At 41.7% G+C, this 27,144-nt stretch overlaps 2 protein-coding genes across 4 annotated transcripts; both read left to right on the top strand.

Moving 5' to 3' along the window:
- The first annotated feature begins 1,127 nt into the window (after nucleotides 1–1,127).
- Nucleotides 1,128–4,460, top strand: LOC143345703 (uncharacterized). Its single transcript, XM_076773074.1, has 6 exons — nucleotides 1,128–1,294; nucleotides 1,849–1,997; nucleotides 2,510–2,796; nucleotides 2,872–2,940; nucleotides 3,568–3,663; nucleotides 4,419–4,460. The coding sequence occupies exons 1-6, from the start codon at nucleotides 1,128–1,130 to the stop codon at nucleotides 4,458–4,460; spliced, it is 810 nt and encodes a 269-aa protein (XP_076629189.1).
- Nucleotides 4,461–6,556: 2,096 nt separating this feature from the next.
- Gr10 (gustatory receptor 10) lies at nucleotides 6,557–26,049 on the top strand. Of its 3 annotated transcripts, none has more exons than XM_076772270.1 (9): nucleotides 6,557–7,091; nucleotides 9,990–10,364; nucleotides 16,197–16,339; nucleotides 17,332–17,504; nucleotides 17,864–18,068; nucleotides 18,767–18,870; nucleotides 19,654–19,780; nucleotides 21,543–21,715; nucleotides 24,744–26,049. In XM_076772270.1, the coding sequence occupies exons 2-9, from the start codon at nucleotides 10,102–10,104 to the stop codon at nucleotides 25,122–25,124; spliced, it is 1,569 nt and encodes a 522-aa protein (XP_076628385.1). In that variant the 5' UTR covers nucleotides 6,557–7,091; nucleotides 9,990–10,101; the 3' UTR covers nucleotides 25,125–26,049. The 3 variants fall into 3 exon arrangements, with proteins under 3 accessions (XP_076628385.1, XP_076628386.1, XP_076628387.1); XM_076772271.1 differs by having other exon boundaries at nucleotides 6,557–7,189; XM_076772272.1 differs by lacking the exon at nucleotides 6,557–7,091 and adding an exon at nucleotides 9,623–9,726.
- The last annotated feature ends 1,095 nt before the right edge of the window (nucleotides 26,050–27,144 follow it).

The raw sequence follows: 27,144 nt of genomic DNA, 5'->3' as shown, positions 1-27,144 counted from the left end.
GATGCAGCATTCATTTTTCTAAAGAGATCGAGTTAGCAAGTGCAGTAGGTTCGATTCGAAAGATCCGCTGTACGGTTCAGCATCGCGTCGCGTCGCGTCTCTCACGACTTAGCTTCACTCTTTAAACCAAATAATTACTTGATATAATTAAACTAGACTTAAGCATCGACGACCATTGTACGCGTCTCCGTATGCCAAGTAATTATTTAACAAGTAGCTTCACTCGATTCGTTCTCTCGTTTCTCGCTTCGATCACCGCTGTTTCGACGAACGAAACATGTGATCGGCCGTTCAGTTTGTCCGAAAGATCTAGTCGCCTGCCCATGATAGATCGATTTCTAGAAATAGAAATCAATCTACCAAGGGTAGTGTTGATTCGATCCGAAGATCTGCTGCACGGTTCAGCATCGCGTCGCGTCGCGTCTCCAACAATTTAGCTTCATCCCTTTTTAAACAAAGTAATTACTTGGCATGACTAATCTAGTTTCTAAGGATGTAAAAGGGAGATCGATGGAACTTGGATTCCATCTATGTCCCTTCGGGTCTCCACTCGCAGCAACCTCCACGTGGTGAGACCTGGTAATCGGTGTTACCCACGATAAAAAAGCTTTTCTATCGTGGGTAACACCGAGCTAATGGCTGCTTTAGAATTATTTCTTGATATAATAAAAGAATTTAGATTTATAGTTAGGCACGTGTTTGGTTAGCCATTATGTTAGGCAGGTTATTTTATAGGAAACACAGGTTTAAAAATTCTTTAGATCTTTGTCTATAGAAATGTTCCAACGAAGTTAAATATCCCAACGGAAAGCACTGACAAGCATGTCACGAAAAGTCAATCAGAGCCATGTTTACGCTTCCGCAATACGCCCAAACTTTCTACCCTACGTTGCTAAAAATATGGACTTCGTATCGTATTGGGGAATCATTAAACAAATCTAGATCCCGTTGACGTGTAAGAACATTACATATTTAAGGTCTGAAACGACCATATTATTTGTCCGCGCCTTATCTGTCGATCAGACAATGGAACCATCGGGGAACCATGACCAAGTTTTCGAGTCGAACAGTTATTAAAGGGTCGTTCGACACTCCACGATCTCGAATCGAAGCATTTCATTGAGAGAATGGTGCTCGTCAGTGATATGCGTTCCGTTTTCAATACCGGCCGGATGCTGGGTTGCGCGTCCCACGTCGCTGTCAACGACGATATTAAAAGAAGAAGCTCTCGAGACGTGTTCCTTGTAGTGTTATCGATGACCTTGTATCTAACCAGCTTGGTGATAATGCACATGTTCGTATTTACGTATAGCAGTTTAGACACCAAAGGTGCGTTCCTCAGCTTCGCGAGGGTGGCTCTCTTCTATTCGTGCTTCTTCACGGACATTTTCTTGTCAACCCTATGGAACTCGAAGATACGCGCTGTTTTAACGCAACTGCGTACCTTCGATCGAGCAACGAATTTTCACGATTCCTCCAAACGTGTCAAAGTACGAAATATCTGTCGAGCCACGGTGTTCGTTACCTTGACTTACTGGACTGTAGTCGGATACATAAGTTACAGGTAAGAGTACCCGTGTCCATTTTCTTAGGCTTGCAGCAGTTTCTTAAATTCATTGATTCTCGTTCCTCGATGTTGACATAAGATCTAACCCAGACAGTTTGTTTATCCAGGAAGAAATAATAGTATGTGCGTCAAAATTTCAGTTTCAAACTCTAGTAAAATCGTCTCGTTCTAAAATTGCCATGCATTGGTGAGTCCAACATACTCGCGGAGATGTTAGTTGGACGAAACGATCGTTCGTTGGGCATTACAGGGTTTAACTAGACGATATTGTCGTTTTGCAGAATTGAAAAGAGACTGCCAGTTCTGCACGGATTGGCGTACGCGATCATCGACGCGGCGGTGACGTTGCAGGTCCTGATATTCATCGGTTTTTCGTACCTTATCGAGGAGAGATTTCGTCAACTGTGCAATATGTTGACGTTCTCCGCGGGTGAGTTTGCTTTTGAAATATACACCGTCGAATACCATTCGTTTATGTATTTACGTGTTTCGTTTACGATTCGCTCGAAACCGCCTTCGCAGCTATCGTCACTTTAATCTATTTTGCTTCCCTCTGTCTGCACAAGCAACTGCACGGCTGCAATCCTATTTTATTTCATTCGTGCAGGTCTGCTTATTATCGTTGACGTTCGTCTCCCGTAAAATTCGCGCAGTTTACTCGAGAGGACACCGTAGAGACTACACCTGTCTTTTCCCCGAATCGTAAATTTCGTCGATAAGCAAACAATTCACTCCCTGCCAGTCGTCTTCTAATTACGAAGAAACTTTAGATTCGAAAGCTCGATGTTTCGAACTTGTTGAAACTTTTCAAGCGTATTTTCCAAGAGCAAAGACATTCTTGTTGTTTAATTCCAGCAACTGTTTTCGTTTGTTTCCCAGCAACGTACAGTCTGTCGGAAAAATATTCTTATCGTTCTAATGAAAATCCATTCTCTCTCGCAGTGAAAGGCGAGTCGATACCCGATAAATTGTACGGACGCTTCACGTTGCGGCAAATATGGTGGTTGCATTGCACTTTGGCGAACGCGACAGAAACGCTGAATTCCGTCTACGCGATTCAGTTGTTGCTGTGGCTCTCGAGCTTGTCGATCAACGCGATGTCCAGGATCTACACGCTGAACATGTACACCCTGACGGAATCCGGGAAGATCCGGGAAACGATGCTGGCGATCATTTGCTCCTGGAATCTATTGTTGATCACCACCGTCTGCCACATAACAGCGCAACAGGTAATTATTCGCGAAAGATGAAGCAGCGTTGCTCGTATCAAGCAACAGATACGGAGTCTGGTATCTGTTTATTAGGCCAATCGTGTCAGCGAGATTATCTTCGCGCCATCCTCCTCCACTTCCATGAAGCGCGTATTTCTGCAGGTGAGACAGCTAAATGGCTTCGTCACGCTTTTTTTACTTTTCACGTTCTCCTGTCAAGGTTCGAGTAAATATTATGCAATTTTGTCTTCCACACTTATATTTGATATAGTGGATGTTTCAAATTTAAATGGATATGGGACCATAAAACAAATAAATTTGTTCACAAATGCCTCGATAGAGAGTTTTCATGTTTCTCTGAACACTATTTACCCAAGTAACACCTTTTCGATACTATTATGAAGATACTTTTACAAAGTTCAAAGGGTGCACCAAACTTTTAAGCAGCATTGTACAGGTTTGAAACGACGACATCTCGATACATTCAATCTCTTGAGAAATTAACACCGTGCGTTGTTCAAACATTTTTGCTATCGTTACTTTTCTCGGAACTAATTAACATAGAGAATAGTCACACCCTCGCGGGATCGTTCCATTCCCCCTTCAATGTGTACAGCCATATCGTGTCTGCATTCTCCTCGACAGTTAATTGCTTTAAATTAATTGCATGCACTTCATTCTACCCATTTACACGGGCCATGCACTTAATGAACTGATAACTCTTCTCGTTCGCTCATTCTACGCACCCCTAGTTTCGACTATCGATTCCTCCGGCGTGTATAATTATAGGAAAACCTGGAGGCAACGGCATATTTCCAACAGCGGAGGGTGTATTTCTTTACTATTGCCGGTTTCGTACGCGTGGACTTTCCTCTTCTGATCTCGGTAAGGAATCCAGGATGAAAAATCCTATCGAAATTTATAAGATCTCGATCGACGAAGAGCGATAATTGCGTTTGTGCAAGTTGACAGTAAATACAAATTTTAATCAAAGCATCGATCGATGATTACGATTAAAATGGATAATTGTCAACCATCACTGATGAAATTAATTTGTAGGAATTTGTAGTAATAAACTCGATTACGTCGGATGTAATCGAAACGAGCCATTATTCGTGTTTAATGATCTCGACCAACGAGTTACTCGCGGCAACCACTAAATGGTATTGCAACTGAATATTTATATTCCCCACAAGTACCGTAATCTTTGTAGGTTCAATTTGCTTATATTATTTATCTGTGGGATTAAAAATAAACACCGTTTGGAAATGTATGAAATCGTTATTAAAATATGCAAATAGACAGCTCTTCGCTATACAAGTCATGTGTATTTTTCCTTTTTAACTCGTTAACCGTGTCGCTCGAATATGAATGGCACGTAAAATTCAGAGGGGACCAAGTCGCCTAAATCCAGTCACGTTCGTATTTTATCATATCACGAATGACATTAGTAACTATGTCTGACAGGTTCAAGCTGCCACATTTGTGCTAAATTATTCAGAGAATAAGTCGTCCTAAAGTAATACGGCTCCAAAAATTTTAAAAAGTGTTTAAAACCCAGTTGAGTTATAAAAAGATACAGGTCGAATTAAAAAATTAGTCGATGGCTTTTCCACTGATTTTTATCGTCGTGTTTGCAGATTATCTCGAGCATGACGACGTATTTGGTGATTCTTTGCTGAAAGACGTCTCGAAGATCGTCTTCGGGATCATCGTCGATCGGTTGACGGGATGACGAGGCTTCACTGAAAGATCAAGCAGTTAATTGATCGGATCTGCAAAGGGAAACCGAAAAGAGCCGCGAAATAAACGCTGAAATGGAAAATGAGAGGCCGCTCTGATCCCGTGTCCCGTCGATTGATCTTTGACGTCAAACGATATTCGGGATATCGACAAAAGCGGTCGTAACCGAATACGCGTGAAATTCCCTCCATTCTTTGTGAAATTTAGCGAGAGTGACGCAACCGAAAATTAAGAGACGAATACGTAGGATTGCTTTCCTTTGGAAAACTCTATTCGTGGGCGTAGAGACAAAATTTGCTTAGCATTTATATACGAAATAAAATGTAAAAGAAATAATATATTTTCAGTCTTCAATTTCTATTAGCTTTACCTTGGAATTTCACTATTATTTTTAATAAATTGGCTTTTTGATCTCGATTTGTTTTTCCAATTTGAACATAGGATCAACTGAAACCGAAGTCTGGAATGGAGTCTGAATTTCTTCTTCCCGCTTCATCGTTACAGGCGAAAACACCGCCCACGCAGACGAAGCTGTGAGCAAAAGCTAGTATTAAATACCGTGAGTATTCTTTGTTTATTCTAGCACTTTGTAATAAATTTAAATATTTAGTCTTGTCCGTAATACCATACACTAGGTGTTTCTCTTGCCCTGCACAGCCTAATATACCGATTCGTTTCAATAACAAAATGTATACATAGATAATTATTTATCTAACGAACGGATTTATTCTAAGACTTTTGATATAGCCTTCTATCCGAATAAATATCATTTATTCGCGAAACAAGACTGTGGCCATAACGTAGTTGATGATAGTCGATCCATCGTTCCCTCCTCGACACTGAGCTTCGATGGTAGATAAGGACGGACGATGTAGTAAGACGTCCGGAACGAACAATTTGTAATCTGCTTTGGGCCATCGCTTTGTGTCGGGATATCCGGAAAATTACGTTTGTCACTTACCTGAACGAGAAACGGATCGTGAAAGTTTTGTAAACAAGCAGAGAGAGTCAATAATAGACGTCGCAATCTATGGTGGAAATAGGATAAAGGACTTTGCTCGAAATCGATGAAATCCCACAATTTACAATTACTCGCTTCAATATTCGGACACTGCGATACTTTTAAAAAAGTCTGAATAAATCGTATCTCCATTGGACGAATATCAGTGGATCTTTAAGCACTGATCTCTTTCCTCCCCGATGGAAATCTAGCTCGACAATTGCAGACCTATTTCTGTATTGTGAAATACCTGGAAACAAAATTATCTTCTGGTTTCCGATATACAGTGCGATGTTACGCGTATATCTATTCGGCATCGTCCTCGTTTGAATATTCTACAGGGGATTTCGCGCGATGGAAATAGTGCTTTCAACGTTTTGAAAGCGTGCAGTTATCCAAATCACGTTTGAATCCAAAATACCAGGCAAGAACCAGTACGCGAGCACCTCATGGAACGTCTATGTCGATAAAATTATTATACGCTCTCGGAAATTTTGCTGGAATTGCAACATTCGTATTAGTAAGACTTCGACTTAATACCCTTCAGCTTTGTAAAATTAAACTATGTATTTCATTGATATTACATAAGTAATAGTCTTAGATTATATGTATATACTTGTTCCCACATTGCATCGTATAAATTAATGCAGAATACATTTGCCGGTAGTTTGCTATCTTGAATCGTACAGGGCTCCGTTTCTTTTCTTTTTTATTCAGTGTCGAAAGTTTAGTCTGGAACGTGTGGTTTTTTTAAAGACAAAATCCACAACTTTGGGATTCGTTTTTTCGAAGGAAGAAGCAAATCTAGAAAGATTTCGCCACACTTAACGCGAGGGGCGATAGCGTCCGTCAAACATGACGGATCGACGATTCGCGTGGTGTCGTAGGTGGAGGTGTAACGCGGAATACGGGAAAGCAGAGTGCAGAAAGCGAGAGGATGAGAGGAGATAGAGAACGCAGGCGCGTCCGCGATGCTTTGAAGAGCTCCGGCGGGAGCTGCGATTTTCTTCCTTTCAGTTTACCGTGGGTCCGCTCCTCGAAACTTCTCGCGTGCATTGTCATCGTCGTTCGAGGGAGGATCGATCAAGGGGCGAACGTCGATCTTCGTCGATCGCGCGCATTCCCTCGGTCGTGAACTATGCGAGTTGCGTGTGCCTCGAGGAGCAACCCTCGAACTTGTTGCTAACGAACCGACGAGGTTGGGGACGTGTCGAATAAAATGATAAACTTCTGAATCGATTAACGGCAGTGACGGGGGATCGATGATCTATATCGTATCTAGTGACTATTAAATTGCATACACGAACGTATGGTAAAGATTTGTGGAATATCGTGGACACGGATGTTTCGTTTCAGCACCAAGGATACCTGAAAAATAACTTAGCAATTCCGTGGTACGGATGTTCGAACGTTGCGTGGGTGTGTGTTACCAGAAATCGGTCGTTCAACCGTTGATTACGCTCGTGTGCGTGTTACAGTTTTCACGAAACACGGTTTAGGAGTGATTTACGCTTTTGATCTTCCTAGTGTATAGGCAGTTGATTGGGAGAGCTACCTGGAGATCTGAAAAGTAACGTTTCTAACCCTATATTGACGGTGTCTGGTTCGACGCAAACGACGTTCCAGCGGTGTGTGGGTGTAACGCGTAAGAGAATTGCCCGTGCGTCGGTAAATACTGGTGCAACGACTATTTGCACTCTGCTTATAAACATCCAAATGCACCGATTTCACTGGATTTCCGTTACATGGAAAATCCAGTGCAATTGCGGTACTCGCACGTTTCGCATTGCATTGTCTCAGAATTGCCTAATCGTGCCTCTTAATTATTACTAGCTTCCGTTACTTTTTTTAGAAAATAGGTGAAACAGGGTAGGGACCTAGATCGATATTCGTTTTGTCCTCAGGGGAGGTTGAAAATATATTTTGCATATAGTTATCTCTAAAATTTAAACATCTCCAACAGCGAAAAACAGACTCAAACTTTAAAAAATTCTTTTCATAAATAACAGCTGCCTAAATTATTACCAAATAAGCGAGTATATAAAATCTCCGAGCAATCAAAAGTACAATGAGCAAATTGCCAGATGATGTTATATTTCGTTCGTTAATGGACTCGGTTTAATAAACGAGATTCGATGTTATTTCTGCCCATGGTAATGTAGCTTATAACAGTGAAATAATGCAGGTTTACCCTGTGCCAATGGTGCACAAAGTCAAACCCGCAGGCCAATCCGGCCCTTTTAGTAAATTTATACGGCTTGTAAAATAATGTTCGAACAAATGTCGAAACCCTATACAAAAGATACGAACGTATACTTTATTCATTATATTTTCTAATTCTGGTTTGAATAATATACGAGGTGTTTTGGCTAACCTTCCTTATTTATTGTTCTATAAAAAGACTTCTCGGAACAAGATACACTATTTTAAGGTGAGATAAATGTCTTCTAAAAGTCAGTTTTTCACGAGGCTAAATGAGATCTCTTGAGCACCGTATTTATTGTTGAAGAAAAACAATTTCAGTGACTTCAATAACCATACCGTTTACCTATTAATTAATCGCGAGATATTTGTGTCCGTACAGAATTAAAATTTCTTAATGATTCATGCGTCCTTATATTTATTTTTAAAATTCATTAGCAACTCCTAAGGCTACAGTCGCTGAAAATGGTTATGCAATGCATAAGTGGACCATTTTAATTCTTCGCACATACTTTCCATTTCTTACGATCGTATCGATGCGATTGAAATTATTTTTTATTTTTCGTAATATATCACAATATTTAGTTTAGCCCATAAATGAAAGTACTGACCACTTCACAGTTCCTCAACTTCCGATCCAACGGCCTCAAAACTTTAATATTGTCCCTGCACATCTCGAATAATATACAGTAGTCATGTTGGCACTGCACACATTGTACAACATTCAATGGAGTATCTGATAAAATCGCGATAGAATTCACCGAGGAATTTTCACGTGTTTTTGTCCTGTAAATGTACCTTCGTTAAAGCAAGAACCTATGGGTTTCTACGATAATATTCCGCAGAACAATTCGTTCATAGTTCATGGTCTTTCCAACAGACCAATAACGCACGCTCTGTAAATGCATTGCCGCGGGAGTATTCGCGGAATGTTAATTAATTTCAGACGTAAATATCTAGAGATTAAATTATCGGAACGATATGTATTGAGGTCATCGTGTGTTTTTAATTCTCCATAAGGATACAGGAAAAAACATGTACAATTCTATTTAAAAAAATACGATCGCTAAATCTGTATATAATTTTTATGTTTTTAAGAGGATTTACGATCAACGGAACGTGAACGAATATGTACCTACAAATTGCTGACGTTTTAAAGGCACGTTGTTGGTTCGAAACGCGAAAGAAAAATAAAATGCCGCGAGAAACTTTCCTGAAAACATAAATTTCCTCGTACAAGATACTGGAGGAAGAAGGATGTTTCCTTACGTTGTTCCACGCGCGTGCGATCCATTTCATCGTCAAACGAGTTTAGTCGACAAACTGCATCCGCCTTAAGACGCGACTTGGAATTTATGCAAAGTCTTCCCTGTTTCGTTGTTGAGCGGACAGTACAAAGTTGTTGGTATATCAACTGCTGGTGCAGAGAAAGCATTCGCTTGGTGCAGCCGGATACACAACGAGCTTGCATGCCTGGCACACGTGCGACGGGTTCTGCTTCTGACAGCTCGAACCGTTTGCAAACGAGGCCGTGCCACAGGAAAAAATGAGAAACGTTTTGTACACTCATCCTCTTTCATTAATAAAAAATCCCCTCGATCGACGATTACCCGTTTATCCATACCCGCGCGCGATTCAGGACATCGCGAGTTCAATTAATCAGCAAACGATTGAAGCACCCGCGCGGACGCGGAGATTGATAGCGGAGAGAAATCTTTCGTAAAAACTCCACCGAGTTGCCGTTTTCATGCACGGAATTCTTTCCCGTTAAAGATGTGAAAAGCAAATTAAAAAACAATAATAACACAACATAGTATACCAAATTGCAAGACCCGATGAAATAAATTCAGTTGTCGACAGCACGTATTGTACTTTCCACGTCGATTGTACCTGCATTTCAATGTTTGAATATAAAGGAACAAGTTAACACCTCGTATGCCAGGTTGCAAAATTGCCGTAACGAATTTCGTTGTTCCGGGAAATCAGTTTCAAGTTGGCTAATGGTAAACGATCGAAGTGGTTAATGAAATAAAGGGAACGATGCGGGAGCAGTCCGACCCCAACGGGACCCGATGAAATAAATTCAGTTGTCGACAGCGCGTATGAGAGGCACGAACCCCTGTGTATTCGCGTAATTGAGTTTACTCAGTACGAAATAACAGAATCGCTCATAGGGTTGGACTTTTCCCCGCCAAGTTTGGCCGAACGATACGCCGTAATAACCGTGTAAACACCGTTGACAGTTGGTTTTTTCTGTTGACGTAAGACGTGGACCAGTGGCGTTTTCCATGCCAGTCGCTGTCGAAAGCCGTTTCCGTTTCCACCGCCGATCGACAGTTGCGGGATCCTCCGGATGAGCCTGACGTCGATAGGCAACCATGTCTACGAGCGCGTACAACGACTCGAGATTGGCGTCGACGTCGTTTCCGGGTTTCAACGCCATCCAGAATGCCACCGCGATGCCCATGAACGAAAGTTTCGACATGAATATCACCATCACCATACTCTGGAACTTCTACAACAAGTTCCACAGCAAGACCAATTACTTGTTGATCGCCCTCTACGTCCCCGTCATGGCACTCGCCGTCACGGCTAACGTCCTCGTCATCGCGGTCGTTTTCAAGTACCACTACATGCGCAGGTATGTATACAACGGATTTTACGGTCCTCGACGAAGACGCGAGTAACCATCCTCCCCTATCTGACTTATTACGCTCTTGGGTCAGATTTTACTACCCAGAAAGCGTTCTACGAATAAAAAGGACGCGTACAATTTGTTAGAAAATTATCGAAACGGATGGGGAAAAGGTTCAAGTAAAAGCATCTGGATAAACGTGCTATTCAAATTCTTTATATTGCAATTTAAATTAACGAATCTCTGGAAGAAACTAGTAAATATCCAACGTAACAAAAGGTGGATTAACGTCATTTTATAGACGAGGAAAGATTCGATTCGGGAGGTCCAGGTGGTCGGAATTATTACCACCATGATCTACGAGGCATCATATGGCGAGCTAAAATTGGTTATAATGGAAGGGCTAAAATGAAACGTACAAACAAACTAATTAATCGTGTTAGTTACGTATTAGTTAATCAACGAGCAAATAGAAACGTATTAGACGAATTCCCGGGGTAAATTTATTTTTCAACGTCACAGTACAACTATTGTATCGATCGTTAGTTGTAAATATTTTATTTACTTTGGAACGAACCGTAGGGTTGATTTGCAGCGAGGCGAAAGATTCAAGCACGCGAGGGGTTGATAGAATTCGTTCAACTGGTGGTTGTTGAACGTCGAGAATTTTGTACACTCGTCGCGTTAGATTTTCTATGTACGGTCGTGTGTCATCGGGCTGGCTAAACGTACTTCGAAAACAATTTAATCTGAGGATCGTTGACGAGGCGTCTCGAAGCGGATCAAGAGAGATTTGACTAAATTAAGCAGGGACTAGTCGGTTCAAACGGTATCGAGTGCATAGGCTGTTGATTAGGGAGGCTGCCGCCCCTGTCACGCCTGTCGGCTTACTATCAGGATATTGCTTTTGGGACAACAGGATCGATCCCGATAGAGTTAATTATAACTTTGGGCGAGGCGCTTTATAAGACTGTGTCGAATTAGCCTCGCGGGATCAAGGTTAATGCAGACTCTGTGCCCTCGCGGATGCGTTTAAATGTTTAACGCCTTATCGATGAATCATTGCAACGAACCTCCAAAAGCTTTAAGAGGGTAGTCGAACCCCGGAATTTTAAATATCCACACCCTGCCACAAAAAGATACTGTATAAATACACAGTGTCCCTGAAATTTGCGCTCGAGTCTTCGTCGATACTTTATTAAAAAATATCCGCTAGGATTTCGATCGTTTTTAAATATCTTGTAAAACAGAATATTCCGAAGGACTGTAAAAAAAATTGCAAGTCACAATTTTAAATTATAGAAGCAAGCTAGGGTAATGAATTATTATTATCTGTCGTTCGCGAGCTACGGTTTGGGCGACACTGGTGTATGGACATAATTTTTCATTGTTTATCGTTCACGGTCTTGATAATTTGTGGCGTCGGCGTCGAGCGATCCGTATCATTTTCCGTCCCCGACGTCGCGCGTTTCCTCGACCCAGTTTCGACGGAAAGAACTCAGGAAGACCGTCTCCGGGAGACGCTTAATTAGGATGCATGGATTATTGACGAACTACAGACGTACAATTGCCGATCCAAGCGAGACACGCGTAACAAGCGAAAGCAAATACAGGGTGCTCCGCGACTTGCTCTACGTCGAGACGACCTTTCGACGCGAAAAAAGAAGTCGAAAACGTGAAACCGAATCTCTTCTTTACTAACAGAATAAACGATTGTTATCTTCATCAGTAATTTCAGCAACGCGAACACTCTGTTGATAATTTCACGATTATTCAAGCGCTGATATCGTCAGACTAAAGAAAATATCAAATAGAAATTAAAGAAACTCTTGGTTACGTAAGAAGTAAATTAAAGTTTGACCAATACCTCTTACCTCTACTCAATCGAGGCAGCCTTCGTCTAAAATTCATTTATACTTCGTTTGTTATAGAAAATACATCTCTGTACACGCTAACAATATTAAGCAGCCTAACTTTTTACCAAAGGAACAAGAACACGAACAATTTAGAACACTTAACATTTGTACAATAACGAACTAAACCAAATTAAATGAAAACCTGATCCTCCATCTTGGTGTTTTTACCATGTTAATGCAACTATGTTATCCTACTTTTTCTCCTCTTTACGTCTTTTACTATATATCTTTACGGATCTTGTCAACACAGTCCGACCTTATAGCTTTCCAATCCCCTAACGATTTCCATCTCTGATTATCGTAGTATGGTTTTATGGTCCTTATCTTTCTCTTCGACTATTCTTGAATATCTTCGTTACTCCTACTGTTCTCGTAAATTCTATCGCATTATTCCACGCTCTGGCTGGCTGAATGCGCGCTGAAAATGAATTCTTCGTCTCTGCTCCCTTGTTTACAAAGTCCTTGCCACAAAGTCTACCACTCGCCACCCTCGCATACCGATGATGCTTCTATGGTTCTGTCTAAATCTTTCTGTACCCTCTAACCGCACTACCCAATTACAAACTTCCTATTCCTGCGTGTCTCTCTATTATTACAAGACTAACGATCAATATACCCTTTACAGATTCCAGCGCTGTGTATTATTTTTGTTCACCGAGTGAATATGTTAACAGAAATAAAATAACAGAGGGATCTTTCGCAGAAGCCTACGCCCAGTATCGAAATAGTACTTTATAACTTAAAAAATTGATAATACCGGTACCCGTGTCTCTGTTTTACGCAAGATCATCGATATTTCGGTAGCGCCGGGCAGTTACGGGGGCGATTTGTACACACGCGAGAGAAACTCGCAATCAGCAGAGCGGAAATTGAATTCACCGATAGAAAGTGCTCAAATACAGAAGGGTTACGTGTTTGAGCGCGAGATATTGTTCGCAAACAAGCATAACCATCGTCCGACTGCAAACTCGTTAGGCAACAGACGGGAAGTAATTTCTCGCTTCAAGGCGAAAAATCGGGTTCGTCGGCTACTTTGAATCGAGAGTCGAAAACGGATTCTATTTCGCGGCTAAGGTCAGCCACGCGTTTACCACGCGCGAAAAGAGTAAACCAAGTACACAAAAAGGGCGACGAGCTCGGTCGGCGAACTTCAAAGCGACTACATTAATGCAATGCAATTTTTTATATTTTACACGCCGTTGAAATGGGCGACATATCACTTAAAAATTGAAGCTTTCATTTAAATTAAATAATTTTTATACGTGGTGTAAGATTTGAAGCGTGTCTCGCCGTACGATTAATGGACCAGCAAAGTTCTCCCGATGAAAATAATCTCGAAGCCCGCTCTTACGCGACGGCAGCCTGTGTTTGAGGAATAGGGTTTTATCCGAGCTCATTTGCATCGGAAAATCCACGCTGATCCGTTGATACGACTGTCACGAAGATGTAATGAAAAATATAAAAATTTTAAGTTTCATTAGGGGATGAAATTCGATGCGACGCGTGACAGAGAACGCTTTCGGCGGCTTTATCGTGCTTTCCTCGACGCGAAAGGGAAAAAAACTGCCAACGTTTTTATAGACCGTACCCAGTCTCACTTTGGAACGCTAAATTTTATTCGTTTTTAAGCCTGAGAACTTCTAACCAAAAACTTTACGACCGAATTTGCGTCAGGGTTGTTAGCAATACGTTTTTTTCTTGTTGGCGGGGAGAGAACGCAGTCTTAAAGCGAGGGACTACTATTTACGAGCCGTCTGACGGTAATCGCGACGGGAAGAATGCACCTTGAACGTTCTTAGACTCCGGATTGAGAAACGCATCAACTTGTGCTTATTTCTGATAGCGGGAAGCGTTGTGCAAATAAGCAATCGGTTCGAACGCCACCGTTTGCCACGGTGCACGTTTGTTTGACAAGTTGAAATTATTGCACTCCTCTGCCCCGTGGCCCAGGCTTCGAAATCTTGAAATTAACCAACGCTTTTCAGCGTGAGCGTTGCAAGGATAACAATAACTCCGGAGGAAACGGATCACGCGAGTATTTATTATCTTCTGAACGGTGACAAGGATACTTGGAAGCTGCCAGGGTATCCCAGAAAATATTCAGACAAACACTCAAGATATCCTAATAAACGAAGAAAGAAACTAAATTTAAACAGCTTCCATAACAACAGTGTTAGAATTCTCTCGAAAATCATGTTTAAGGCGCGAACGTATTCGGAATTTCTGCAAAACAGTCTCGTTTGTTTAACGTTTCGTGTATTTGGAATTTTATGAGAAGTTTGCTTTGAAAGATTCCTCGACAGTTGGCCGTTTAAGCATCGAGGTAGGACGTTTGGAAGTAGGACAGGTGGCACACACAGCCAGAACGTAAATTGTTTAATCTTTCGCTCGCTTGGAAATTAGCTCGAGATCACGACAATGACTCGACGAGGTGAAAGAACACGAGTACCCAGAGGTAGAAGAGGTCTTTTCAAAAGTGTCCGAGAATCTCGTCATTTGCGAAGGACTCTACTGTCGTAAAAGTCGCTTGTTCCTCCGATTGAATCGTAAGCTCCGATATCGATCTCGGGATTAACAATGCCCGACGCTGATTATACTTTGCGCGCGAGAATAATTTCTGTAATGTTCATCAAACGAAACGAAAGGAATCGCTCGTTTGCAGCGAGACTCTTTTTCGAAACGTGCTTCGTAATGTCACAGTTGGCAGCGAAAGATGTTTTTACGTTCGAAAGAGAAGAGTGAATATTTTTGCTTGAAACGTTACCGCCTGGTGATATTTTGTCGAGCAATCCCGACGAGACTCCAAATGGTATTATCGCTAATTTCTTCGTAATCATCATTAATGGCCGCTTCGAAAGCACCGACGGCGCGATATTACCTCCCATTTTTATGGGTACGACGTGCCATTTTACTACAAAGATTTCCAATAGGATTTCCATTAGGAAAACGAGCTGGCCAATTCAGCGTGAGAGCCACCCACGCTTACGCACTTTTACTCCCGTGAAACGGTGCATTGTTTTACTGCCTCAAGATGCATGATTAACGTCTCGATCCACATTTTGAAAAATTGTTGCAGACTTATTTAATGGTAGACCTTGTATCATTTCTCGAACGCTTAGTGTCTTAACTTTAACTGCTGAACTTGGTTTTTTCAATTTTTAAAAATTCAACAGCACCGAGTCAATCCATTATTGCTTTTGTTTAAAATCTCTGAGTTTCTCGATTATGATTAAAGGATCGCGACATTCGCCGAGTCCCTATTCATGTTTTTCTACCCAAATTCCAAACGACGCGCCTTGTGATCATCAGTAAGAGTCAGCGCCCGATTCATTACGACCTTTTTTGATATACGAGCTTCCATTTAAGATCCCCCTGATCGACCCCAATAAGACCTCCAATTTCAATTCATCCGTGATGTCGGTTCCAGACTTGGCGATATTCGAAGTAGCGCTCACAACGCGACGCTCTATGTAACCTGTGAACTGTGATCTTTTGCGAAATTCGTTAACTGCGTTATCTTACGCAATTACATTTCTTTAGAAGCATGAAATATCGAAACGTCGAGCACGGTGAATTGTTCGAAAAGTTCCCACCTTTCAGATTTAATTTTAATTGTTTCGTACCTTGCGTTTATAATTTGGGTCACAATATGACTACCTTATCTCGTTGCCAAGTTTGTTCCGAATTCTCGAAAATAGGAGACTTGACGAACGATAACGCGTGTCTAACACAAAGTTTGTTGGGTCAGCCTTACAGACGAGTCCATCGACAATCTCGTACGAACCGCCATCTTGTCTTTAGCAAACTTATATACTATATGGATCGATTATTTTCACAATGCATACACAATCATCCTGTCGATCACAGTGACTAAAATTTCCTTATTAAAATATTGAAATTCCAAAAATCTTTTTGTTCCCAGCGTTACTAATTACTTCGTGGTGAATCTGTCGGTGGCGGATCTTCTTGTGACCACAATTTGTATGCCCGTGGCCGTCAGTCAAGCAGTCTCGATCGTCTGGAACCACGGAGAAATCATGTGTAAACTGTCCTCGTATCTCCAGGGTAAATCATCATAAATCCTTTCTTATTTTTCTGTTTCATTTCGATTTGTGACTTTGCACGACAAAAAAGTTTAATTTAAAAAATTTACAAGTGCATTAGTGAAACAAAATTAGCTACGCGTTAACGCGTTAATTGTTCCCGAGAAGATGACAAACTACTGCTTTAAAAGACCTAGATTTTCTAATTTGAAGTACAGGGAACCGTTTTCATATTTTATATTCAAACATAAAATCCTCCGTGCATCTCCTGTCCAGTTTTTCAGCGTTAAACTCAATCTCGTTGTCACTGATCCAGCACATCACGTATCGTTAACACAGTGGATTGATCAGATGGTCTGGATGTCCGTTATATTCCATGGGACGCAGGTTCACACTATTTCCCTGCGAAAACTCTCGGGAACCACTGAATGGAAAAGAAATATAACCGTCACGAATTGCCACGATATAACACGCGCCTTCCAACCAAAGAGGACGAGAGTCACTCTGGCTCATACATAAAAGATCCGCCAGACCGTGCGGCCGCGTGTATCGGTGCATGCATGTGCAAGCGTCGCATTTCCACAGAAGAGAGAGATGCTTTCTCGAGCGATACGACACCTCTGGTTCCTCGCCGTCGATGCAGTTTTTAGCTTTTTCTTTATTTAATTCGACCTTCCATCTCGCGTTTAATTCTGGCGCCGTCTGACTGAATAAATTCTAAATGCCTCGTCCCCAGTAATGGAATCGACGTCGCCGATTTAAAAGGACGATGATTAGCGATGGGATCTCCAGTGCACCGAATAGGCTCGAATTTATACGTCTGGCGAAAAAATTATATTGTATTATATTATATCATTATATTACAATGATACGAAGAAACGCGAAGCAATCTGAGGTCTCATCGCTAGTTCGAAGCTTCGAATCTTCGTAGTCTTGAGAACTTGGAACCGTTTCGAAGCTGAGATTCGCTAACGATGATGACACGAAACTTTAACAACCCAAAGCGTTCCGTAGGTGTTGCTGTGGCCGCTTCGGTGTTCACCATAACCGCAATGAGTATCGACAGATACCTGGCGATAAGGAGTCCAATGGCGTTTCGACGCGTCTTCAATCGCAAGAGCACCATCATCGTTATCATCGCTCTCTGGCTGGTCGCTTTAATCATATTCTCTCCGCTCCTAAGAGTGGTTCGTATAAAATTCGTTAATTCAATATCGCGCGCGAACATTTCCTGGCCGTTCCTTTCGACAAATGCTTTTATTCTGGCCACGAGACGCTCATAAATATTCGTACGTCATCTGAATTGAATAGCGCGATTACAATTCACGAAAGGATGATCCGATTGAAAACACGAATTAGAGCCCCACGAGCGGCGATTTTAATTAATATCCAGGGTGCTTGCTTTAACTTGCAAAACGAGAAAATGCTATAGTTTACGAGTAACTCGAATTTACTTTCGATAAAGATACGTGCAATGTCGGGAATAAAAGATACACGTTCGCGAAAGACGGATCGACGAACGATCGTTCAGCAATCTTTCTCCTAGGTGACCCTTCTAAACCCCGGCGTGGAGTATGACAACATAACTTCCCTCAGATCCTGGACGACGACGGGAAACTTTTCACAAAATACCTCGCGTGTGTTACGGTTGCCACCTGCTTTCTACATTTGTTCGGAAGATTTCAAGCTTCTGGGCATTCATGCGCATCTTTTCGGCGCTGTCTGTTTCGTGCTGGTTTATGCCATTCCCGGTAAGCCGGCATGATTAATAGTAAGCTTACCATCGACGTAAAATCTCTCCGTCGTTCCCTTTTCTCGAAGGAAAAACCAAAGGGCTGAACCTGATGTATGTAGGGTTGCTCAGGACGGATGACGCTAACGGGAAGACATAATTCAGGGTGTAGAAACGAGACGGAAGTATATTAGTTTGGATCACATCGATATTAGATGTGGTATCCAAGGTAGAAGAGAGCTGCACAGGAGAATTCCAAAAGATAAAGTCATCGAGAACTCGATATTTCATCTTTAATATTAAAATATTGCTTAAGTGCTTGTAATTTAAGAAAATTCTTAATTTTCTTGTGACCACGTATTCCTTCGACGCTCAAGAAATTAATTTATTTTCGATTCTTTAATATCGCATGAACGCGTAGTAAAAAGCTTTTGCAGCATACTTTCGGTGAATAATGGCGGATTTAGGCATCTTCGGGGCCTGAAAAATGGCGTCTTCGATACTTCGGATTCCGTGGCGATAAAAAATTCCGGCCATTTTTTACCATCTATCCTTTATTCTACATCGTCGATTTATCTTTGCGCCACTCGACCTGGGCAACCTTCGTCACATAATTCACTTCCGTGATCCTTCCACGAAAGGGATCGATCGTCTCTCCTCCTGTCTGTTTTCCTTTCCCTTTGTGGTTTCCGTACGTTTCTTATATGTTTGCCCTAGGTTTCGTCGTGATACTGTCCTACTCCATGATGGGTCGTACGCTGTGCTCCAGGAAACCGCCGTTTGATTGCGATAGCGTCGAAGGAAGCGCTAGTTCGCAACAGGTTAGTTGAAACTTCGGTCCACATACTCGATAACGCGAAACTTTGCCAACTAGGGCTCCTATATTCATGACTGAAAATCTTATTCATCGGGGGCACGTGTCGCTGAATATCGACAGGTAATAGAATTAACCCTAATCCCAATAGATTGCGACTTTAGCTAGCGCAACCGGTTCGTTTCGCGTGGACTTTATAAGTAAACTTACGGGGCATTAACATTCTATGTACTTTTACTGTCACGATAAAATTTCATGGACATTTATTTGTTACAAAATGTACATACTTCGGAAAAGTATCTGTTTCGTACATACTGTGCAATTAAACTTTTCGCCTCCGTTAAGTACGTGTTAGTGACAGTCGAGTGGGGGCGTCTCATAATTTTGTCCACCGGCGTAAGCATCGATTCTCTAACTTTGGTTCGTTAAAGCCCCATTCAGCAATAGTCCCGTCAACGTCTACAAATAGCCGCGAGTTCGACGAAGAGAACGCGCCCGGCGAGTTCATAATTTTCCATCCAAGCGAGCCTCCTACGGTCCCGGTTTTCCTCCGCCGTTTTTCCCCTCGTTCTTCGACGAGTCCGCGTGTTTGATTTTCCCGCAGCTGGTTTCGCTCAGCGCACATCCGCGCCCCGCGGAGCGGAATTTCCATTCCACACGCCCGGTGAGAACTCCAAGTCCGACGAATATTATCCGCGATATCATTCCTCCGATTACGAACAGACAGAAACTCGGGACTCGATCTAAATCCGTGCTCGTTTACAGTTGTGCAACTGCATTCTGTTCGCAGAGCTTCCGGCTGGTACGTGAGAGAAGGCGAATTGCTTGGATACTGCTCCTTCTGGCGGTGCTTTTCGCTCTCTGCTGGTTACCGTACAACGTTCTGATGCTCCTGATTGACCTGGACGAAGTCGGTGGTGAGTGCTCGTTCATTCAGTATGCTGGCTCGCGCCTTTTAATCGAATTCCCTTCTACTTACGAACGATCGTCGAAACATCGGACATGCGTCTGCCGCGCCAGAAATCCGATAATTTAATACACGATGGATCTTCAGAATATTCGGACGTCTAAGCACCTCTTCGACGATGCGTGCAGGGTATTTTAGAGACAAGGTACTTGATATGGCACGGTAAAAGTTAAACTGTCGATCGACACATAATTCATATTTAAATTTGTCTCGAAGTAAATATGAAATGGCTGTTAGTGGTCGAGAGCAGTAAGTGAAACGTAGTCTAAGGAATTGCTTTTACAGAGTCGTTTGATCGTAATATCGTCACTTGTGGAGGAATAGAAATTGCGGAAACTTCTTTTAGTATGTAGCGTCAAAGTAAATGTGAAAATAAACATAGAAGAGAGCATAAATAATAATAGTTGTTGTATTCATTAGATAGGGGATGAAATGCCCTTTAAAATGAGCGTTTGTGAGAGTCGATAGCTTTATTAGTTCCGGAGATATAGCGATTTTAATTTCGCGTCGATGCGGTGGCTAGTTTCGGAGATACAGTTTGTTTACGTTACGTTGTGCGCTCGCGAGTTCATTGATAACGCGCGCGTGACAATAGTAAACAGTGCGTAGTAAATTCTTGGAAGTACTACTACTTCCTAGTCACGTGACTGTCTCGACTCACGCGCGACAAGGAGGTACGACGCGACGCGTCAGACGGAGACAGCGATAGTCAAATTAAGAAAAATACCACTTTACATAAATTGCGATATCTCCGAAACGGAAAGTCCAATCGCCAAAAACCAAAAACCATTTTAAAGAGGAAGGTTTACCGCTGCTAACGATGCCTCAATCATGGAGAAAACGCTAATATTTTCGGAACTACACGCGTTTAAAGTTTATGTATTTTTAATACGCGTTAATAGGCTTTCGTAAGGCGGAGAGCGAGACATAGTGGAAGTTTTAAAATTACGCTTTTCTTTACACGATGATATCTCCAAAACGACAAATCGGATCGTCAAAAACCAAAAACCACTTTAAAGGGGAGGCCTTTCCGCTTCTAACAGTGGCTCAATTATTAATAAAACACTACTACCTTCGGAACTGCACGCACCTAAAGTTTTATTACTTTTAAGACACGTTCTTAGACTGTTCTAAGATAGTGGAAACTGAAGATTCTCTCCTTTCATCTTTGCTATACATACATATATTTCCTATTTACATGGGTAGCTAACGAGAATTTGATACCAAATTCTGTCCGGTTTTTTACAAAAAAATATAAATCGTTCAACCAGTCGTGGTAAGTTTGGTGTTAATAACGGAGAATATCAGAAAATTATACGGAAAATGAAATGAAACCCTTGATGAAGTGCCCCGACATTAGCTGCTCTATTTCGTGGAGAAAATATAATTAATTTAAGGTCGCAGGCGATTCGGTGTGCTTTTTAACAAAGGCAGAGTCGTTAGGAAATATTTCTTCGCGACTGTTTTGAATCGTAATAGTCTTATAAATCAAAAAGAACGAAAAAGTAAGGCAATCACGATTCCGTGGATCCACCCTGTAGATCCCAGGCGAGTTCTCGGAGGGTAGAAAAGTAGCCAGACAACGTAAACTCCGACAGGCACTTGGGTTCTCATTGAATTACCAACGAAAAAGCATGATCGGCGGCCTCGACTCCCAGAGGGTCGCCTGGCTCGAAACTCCCTGCAAAGTAAATCCTGAAAACTGTTCGCAGATGACGGCAGAGTGACATTGGACACCCTATCGTACTGCCTTTTTCTGGGACACGCGAACAGTGCGTTGAATCCTGTGGTGTACTGCTTCATGACTCGCAATTTTCGGCGAAGCGTGGCCGAGATTCTTCGCCGCGGTCCCCACGGGTTGGCGCGTCGAAAACCTCGTCGCAGAGTAAGTGTCGGCAATATGTGTCTCTGTGTGTAGCGTGCGAGTGTTTCGCAATTTGAAGAAGCCCCTTTTTGACTGCGTCGCCGCGGGAAACCGGAAACAAGGTACGTCGAAACGAGCCCTCCACTTTGCTCCAAGAGAATCTTGATTATATTCAGACCGTGATCCTCCGCAGCTTTTCTACCCCTCGTTTCGCCCCTTTTCTACACGGTGTCCTCTACCTTTCCGGCCAAATTCTTCAACAATAGAATTTAAAACTTTACTCCTCGACTTTCACCAGACTTTAACAACTTCGACCGCTTCCATAATCCCCTTCGACCTACAAATCAAAATCTATATTTATATTGCATATCAGAAAATATCATGAAAATAGCATTGACCAATTTAATCGTTAAATAAATTCATATTAAATCTTTCGTGTAATGTAGCAATACCATTTTACAAGTGGAGTGAAACAAACTATGACTGGTATTAGAAAATTGTTGTTTCGCGCACTAATTGAAGGCCAGATAACCATTGCGTACGTAACATTGACAAACAAACAAAAATTGCACACGATAGAATACAGAGAACAATTTTTCCGTGGTTTTACGTTCTTTCGGTACTTGGCGAATATTTACATTCTCCGGAAACTCCGGCAATTTTCTATAAAATCGAACGTGGTTGCGAAGTTAAAATAAACAAATAAGTACGAGACCCTGTTTCATTACTTTAAATCAACAGAGGCCTAAATTACGATGTATTTTGCATATTCTTTCGTCATAGTGGAAGTAAACAAAGAGTGACTTTCTATCACACACGCTGTTTAACATTTGGCCCGTATGAAGTTGCAGCAAGTTGCATAACGGTATTCAGATTTTGACCTTTCGTGCAGTTCTTGTTTCTGTTTCTATTCATACACACGACATAACTCATGAAGTTTGTTCGAAAATGTTTGTGCTGTCGAACGTATTCGCGAACGCGTCCAAAATGCATTGTAGCATCGTTCGGTTATAAATACGCACTCGTATTTCTCTTATAAATTTTCGGACTTGTTTCTAACTTTATTTGATAAAGTGCCTCGTAAAAAAATTTAAACCTCTGGCGATTCTTCAAAATCTCGCATTGAATACGGTGAATAATATTATATCGTTGCTTCTATAGGAAAATGTAAATGTGGTTTTCCCTTCTCGCACCCTTCGTTACATTACGTTTGTCTAAGGTCCTTAATTGCGCGTACCAATTGTATGTGTGATTATTCGCATTGGCGCGAGGGTTGAACTCTCAAACTAAAAATAAAAGTAATTCGTTCCGATGCACGAGGGATTTGCATGCTACGCGAGATTCCCAAACTTTCTTTTCCGTATCCTTTGCAAGTTAATTTCGCAAAAGTTATCTCATTATCCGCGGGCTAACTTGGTAAAAGTTGTCTTGTAAATTGGCCCACCGATAATAAATATTCAATGTTCGTTCATTAGGTTGTGCGAAGGCCACAGTAAAAATTCAAAAATCGACTGTTTGCATGAACAACCATGAATTTTCAATCGCTCGTTCCGTCGTGGTTGCATACGCGAGTCACGATTTTCAGTGCGCTCGCCAGCCTGCGGTAAGTAAATATTTATTACGAGGTGCACGGAGCTCCTTGAAATTTAACAGACGTAACACCCTTTGCTATCGACAACGGGAACGATTGTAAAATCGAACGGTATCCCAAACTTTCGTCCCTCCTCGAAGCTTCTATCGGCGATAAAAACCGGAGAAGGGTGGATTTCTAAATTTACATACGTCGATTCGACGACACGCGTAAGGATTGTGGCACCGGGCGACTGTTAATAAAAATCTACGATTCCCCGAACAAATTCTGCCAGCAGAAAATTAAAACTCGGTCGCGCGCGTCTTTTTTCCTTTTTTTTTAATTTTCAGCGTTCAATATCCCAACGCATCGATGTAAACGCGCAGGAACTCGATACAACGAGACGGTCTTTCGCGTTTGCATCGAAGAGAACCGCCGACGACGACTATCATTGACATTCGTCGAAAAACAGGGAAACCCTTCTGCACCCCGGTCGTTCTTGGAATTTATATGACGCGCCATGAGCCGCAATTTACGACCGCGCGTAGAACCGAAGAGTATCGCGATCTCATCAAACCCCCAATATGAATTCCGCGCGATAGTCCGTGAAATTATGGTCGGTGCGTGACGCGTTTCGCGCGGGTACAGTCCGTACCACAAAATCTCGACGATATCTTCGAAACTCGAAGGGACGACAGATCATTTACGATGTAAATAATTATTTATCGAAAATGTCGATAGACTCTCGGTGAACGGATTGTATACCCGGCACACGTGTTCGCGGGAACCGAATTAGACGAGCTTCCGTGCACGCGGGATAATAAAATCGTCGCTCTCACCGTTCGGAAAATAAATATTTACGCGAAATCATCCTTCCACGGCTACAGCCAGCTCCTATATGCTCGATTCGCATAAAGTTATTGTTTTCTGTCCGGTTGCTGCGGGTGTCCTTGTGTACAAGGCATATGCATTTTCACGTGTGCGGCATTAAAACTGGACTTAGGTGCCAGTGGTTACGGCACTTTGACAATTTTAGGTAATGGAGAATATTGTATGGAAATTATTTACTTCAAGAGACCTAGAAATTTAACGAATATCTCAGAAACTAAGCCCATACGGCGGTTGTATCTATAGGAAAAAATTATTCAGAATCCTATTTTCTATAACATACTTTACAATCACCAACATCGGAGTTCAAGCCCCCTGAAGTGAATAATTACCTATTGTGTCCAAGAATTGACAGGTTGGATCTTCGAGGATAATATATGGCAAGAGGACAAGTCAATAATAATAACTGAACCAATAATGATGAACCTAGAGGAGACCAAGCTAGAGACGGGCCTTTACGCGTTAAAATGATTAAGACGTTCCATAAATAAAATCGTTGGGGATCGATAAGAACGTCTGTGGACTGAAAGCAATAACTTTAATAGGTGTTTGACATCCTACAATTCCGGTGGTTCTGGCATACTGTTTCAGAGTGTTCAAGGAACCGCCGTGATCGATGACGTGTGCGCAGGGTGCAGTACCGGCGGTGGCTCGATGAGACGAGGGCTGCTACGAAAGCGGAAAATGTTGCCCGGATGCGGATGTGGGCTGCCGATCGGCGGTCACCACACGGTTTTGGCACTGAGGCGTACGACGACGTCCAGCAGCGGGTACGACAGCTTCTACAGCAAGCACAGTCCTCATCGGCGTTGCTACATGCTACGAAGCCTTAGGGAGAGGCCGCAAACGGCAGCTGGCCGGCCGGCGAACGCTGGCAAACAACAGGAAACCTGCTACGAGAAGAACGACAACGAGGCCAGCCAACCGCGCGCGAACACGCTCGTCACCACCGACGAACAGTGTGGCTCCTGAGCGCTTCGATTCGCTAATTACAATAATTTTCCATTATTTTTGTCGGTCAGAGCTGTTAACACTTTGTCGATCGCTTGCCAAGTTCGATGATCGCGCGAAGACGCCGGAGACTTACACGAGAGTTTCGATACAATGAAAGTTTTCAAACTGTTTTTAAATTCGACGATCTACGAATAGTCAAATATCAGCCACTGTTTTCTGAAGCGGTTTCATTCGTTTTGTTTTATTTATTCGTTTAAGGTTATTTTACTGTAGATTTCATAATACCAGGTAATTTTATAAGTCTCTGTATAGTTTTGTACAAGTAAAAAAGTACAGAAACCTTGTACTGGGACTAATATGATTCAGATTCGGGTAGAAATGTTTTTGCCATCCGAATAAGAACTTGTGAAATTACCTGAAACACGTACGGGATAAGACCAAACTCATAGTACAACCAGGTATCGAACGATTCCTTGAACAAAAATAAATCGAAAACGTAGAATAAAATTTCTCGATACTTCGTTTTCGTTTACGGGAAAATCGAGTATGCGTGCTATATGGTTTACGTATCCGCTCATTATCTAAATTAAGACATTGACGTTGATAAGATATCATCTGTTTTTCGTCAATTTTACTATCTTCTGATCAGTCGATACCAATTAAAACGGATGGTAGCATACCATCATCGATATGTACAAACTACAGATCACGACTTTCGCGCGTAATATTTGCTTAAGGGAATATTAAGTTGATATGCAAGTTAATAAAGCAACAACTTTGCTTAGTTCCATTGTTATCGCACGAATGGATGGTTGCAGCGAGTGAAATGGATGATTCTTAAACGATTAATAATTTGCATGTATATAAACGTATAAAAGCTACTAACAGACGAGAAATGCAATGACTTTTCTTTATCAAAATGGAAATGCTGTATATTATCACGAATGAACTACTCCAATACTAATTGAATTACGTTAATTTCCCCCTGATTTTTCCTGTAGGAGTTATAAATTTTGTCTTAATCTGAGAACGTAATAAGAAACAAGCGAACGCAAAAACAAGTAGAAACAGTGAGCTATAGGCAGACACGCCAGGTGTTGGACGATCGAACGCGAAAACCGATGAATTTTCAAACTCAATCTTCTCCACGACGAAATGTCGTATAAAAAATATGTGTTCTACATTTTCAATTTCATTTTGCACTAGAAATTTACACCTTCGTCTACGAGTCCTATCCTTGCCAGAAGAAACGAAAAGAAAAAAAGTGTTCCTGGAATATATTACAGAAATATTATTTCTTATAAATTGTATTCAAATTGGAACTCATCTTCGTGAACCTTTCTTTATCTGTTTTCATAGAAACCTGTAACGTGGGAATTCCTATAAAAATTCCATTTCAACTGTTTGAACGGAACCTATTGAAAAGTTCCATGACTGTTTCGAGCCTTGTTAGAAACTACTCAAACTTTCGCACCCGCTGAGAATTTGCAAGAAACGTTCAGTCAGTTTTTATTTTATTGTTACAATTTGCAAACTACGCAAGGTGTATTTAGGTATGTCCCGTATTGAATATTTTCAATGGTTCAGAAGTGGTTGAATTTCCGGATTGGGGATGATCCTTGTCTCGAAACGAACGGTGAACGAAGGGACACGTGCCAGGGTCTGCTATCGTTGAAATGGGAGAAAGCATTTACTGCGTTTCCTCGGAGAATCGTCGATATAAGGACGGATAAGAGACCACGTGAGACGAACATGCAACCGGAACGGGGTTAAACGTACATAGACCTTCTGTAAATATTTGATTGCAGCAAACAAATGCTTTCGTTCCTCGAGATGACGTCGACGGCGGTATCGAGCTTGATTAAATTTGAATTGGATTGATCTTGACAAAAATGGCCGTAAAAAAAACTTGAACGGCTCGAAGAGAGAACAGAAATAGAAGCAGAGACTCGATATACTTTGAGACATCAATATCTGTTTCCATGTTATTACAGCGTAACCACTGTTAATATCGGTATGATACGATCTATACTAATCT

The sequence above is a fragment of the Colletes latitarsis genome, chromosome 9, assembly GCF_051014445.1.
Source record: "Colletes latitarsis isolate SP2378_abdomen chromosome 9, iyColLati1, whole genome shotgun sequence".
NCBI classification, from domain to species: domain Eukaryota; kingdom Metazoa; phylum Arthropoda; class Insecta; order Hymenoptera; family Colletidae; genus Colletes; species Colletes latitarsis.
The sequence above is the reverse complement of the archived record's forward strand: the minus strand, read 5'-3'. Positions and strand labels throughout refer to the sequence as shown.

Coding starts and splice junctions, on each gene's coding strand:
- LOC143345703 (XM_076773074.1), top strand. CDS start 1,128: ATGGTGCTCGTCAGTGATATGCGTTCCGTTTTCAATACCGGCCGGATG. Junction 1,998..2,509: donor TATGTTGACGTTCTCCGCGG/GTGAGTTTGCTT, acceptor TCTCTCTCGCAG/TGAAAGGCGAGTCGATACCC. Junction 3,664..4,418: donor ACTTTCCTCTTCTGATCTCG/GTAAGGAATCCA, acceptor TCGTGTTTGCAG/ATTATCTCGAGCATGACGAC.
- Gr10 (XM_076772270.1), top strand. CDS start 10,102: ATGTCTACGAGCGCGTACAACGACTCGAGATTGGCGTCGACGTCGTTT. Junction 10,365..16,196: donor AAGTACCACTACATGCGCAG/GTATGTATACAA, acceptor TTTTGTTCCCAG/CGTTACTAATTACTTCGTGG. Junction 18,069..18,766: donor GCTGGTTTATGCCATTCCCG/GTAAGCCGGCAT, acceptor TGTTTGCCCTAG/GTTTCGTCGTGATACTGTCC.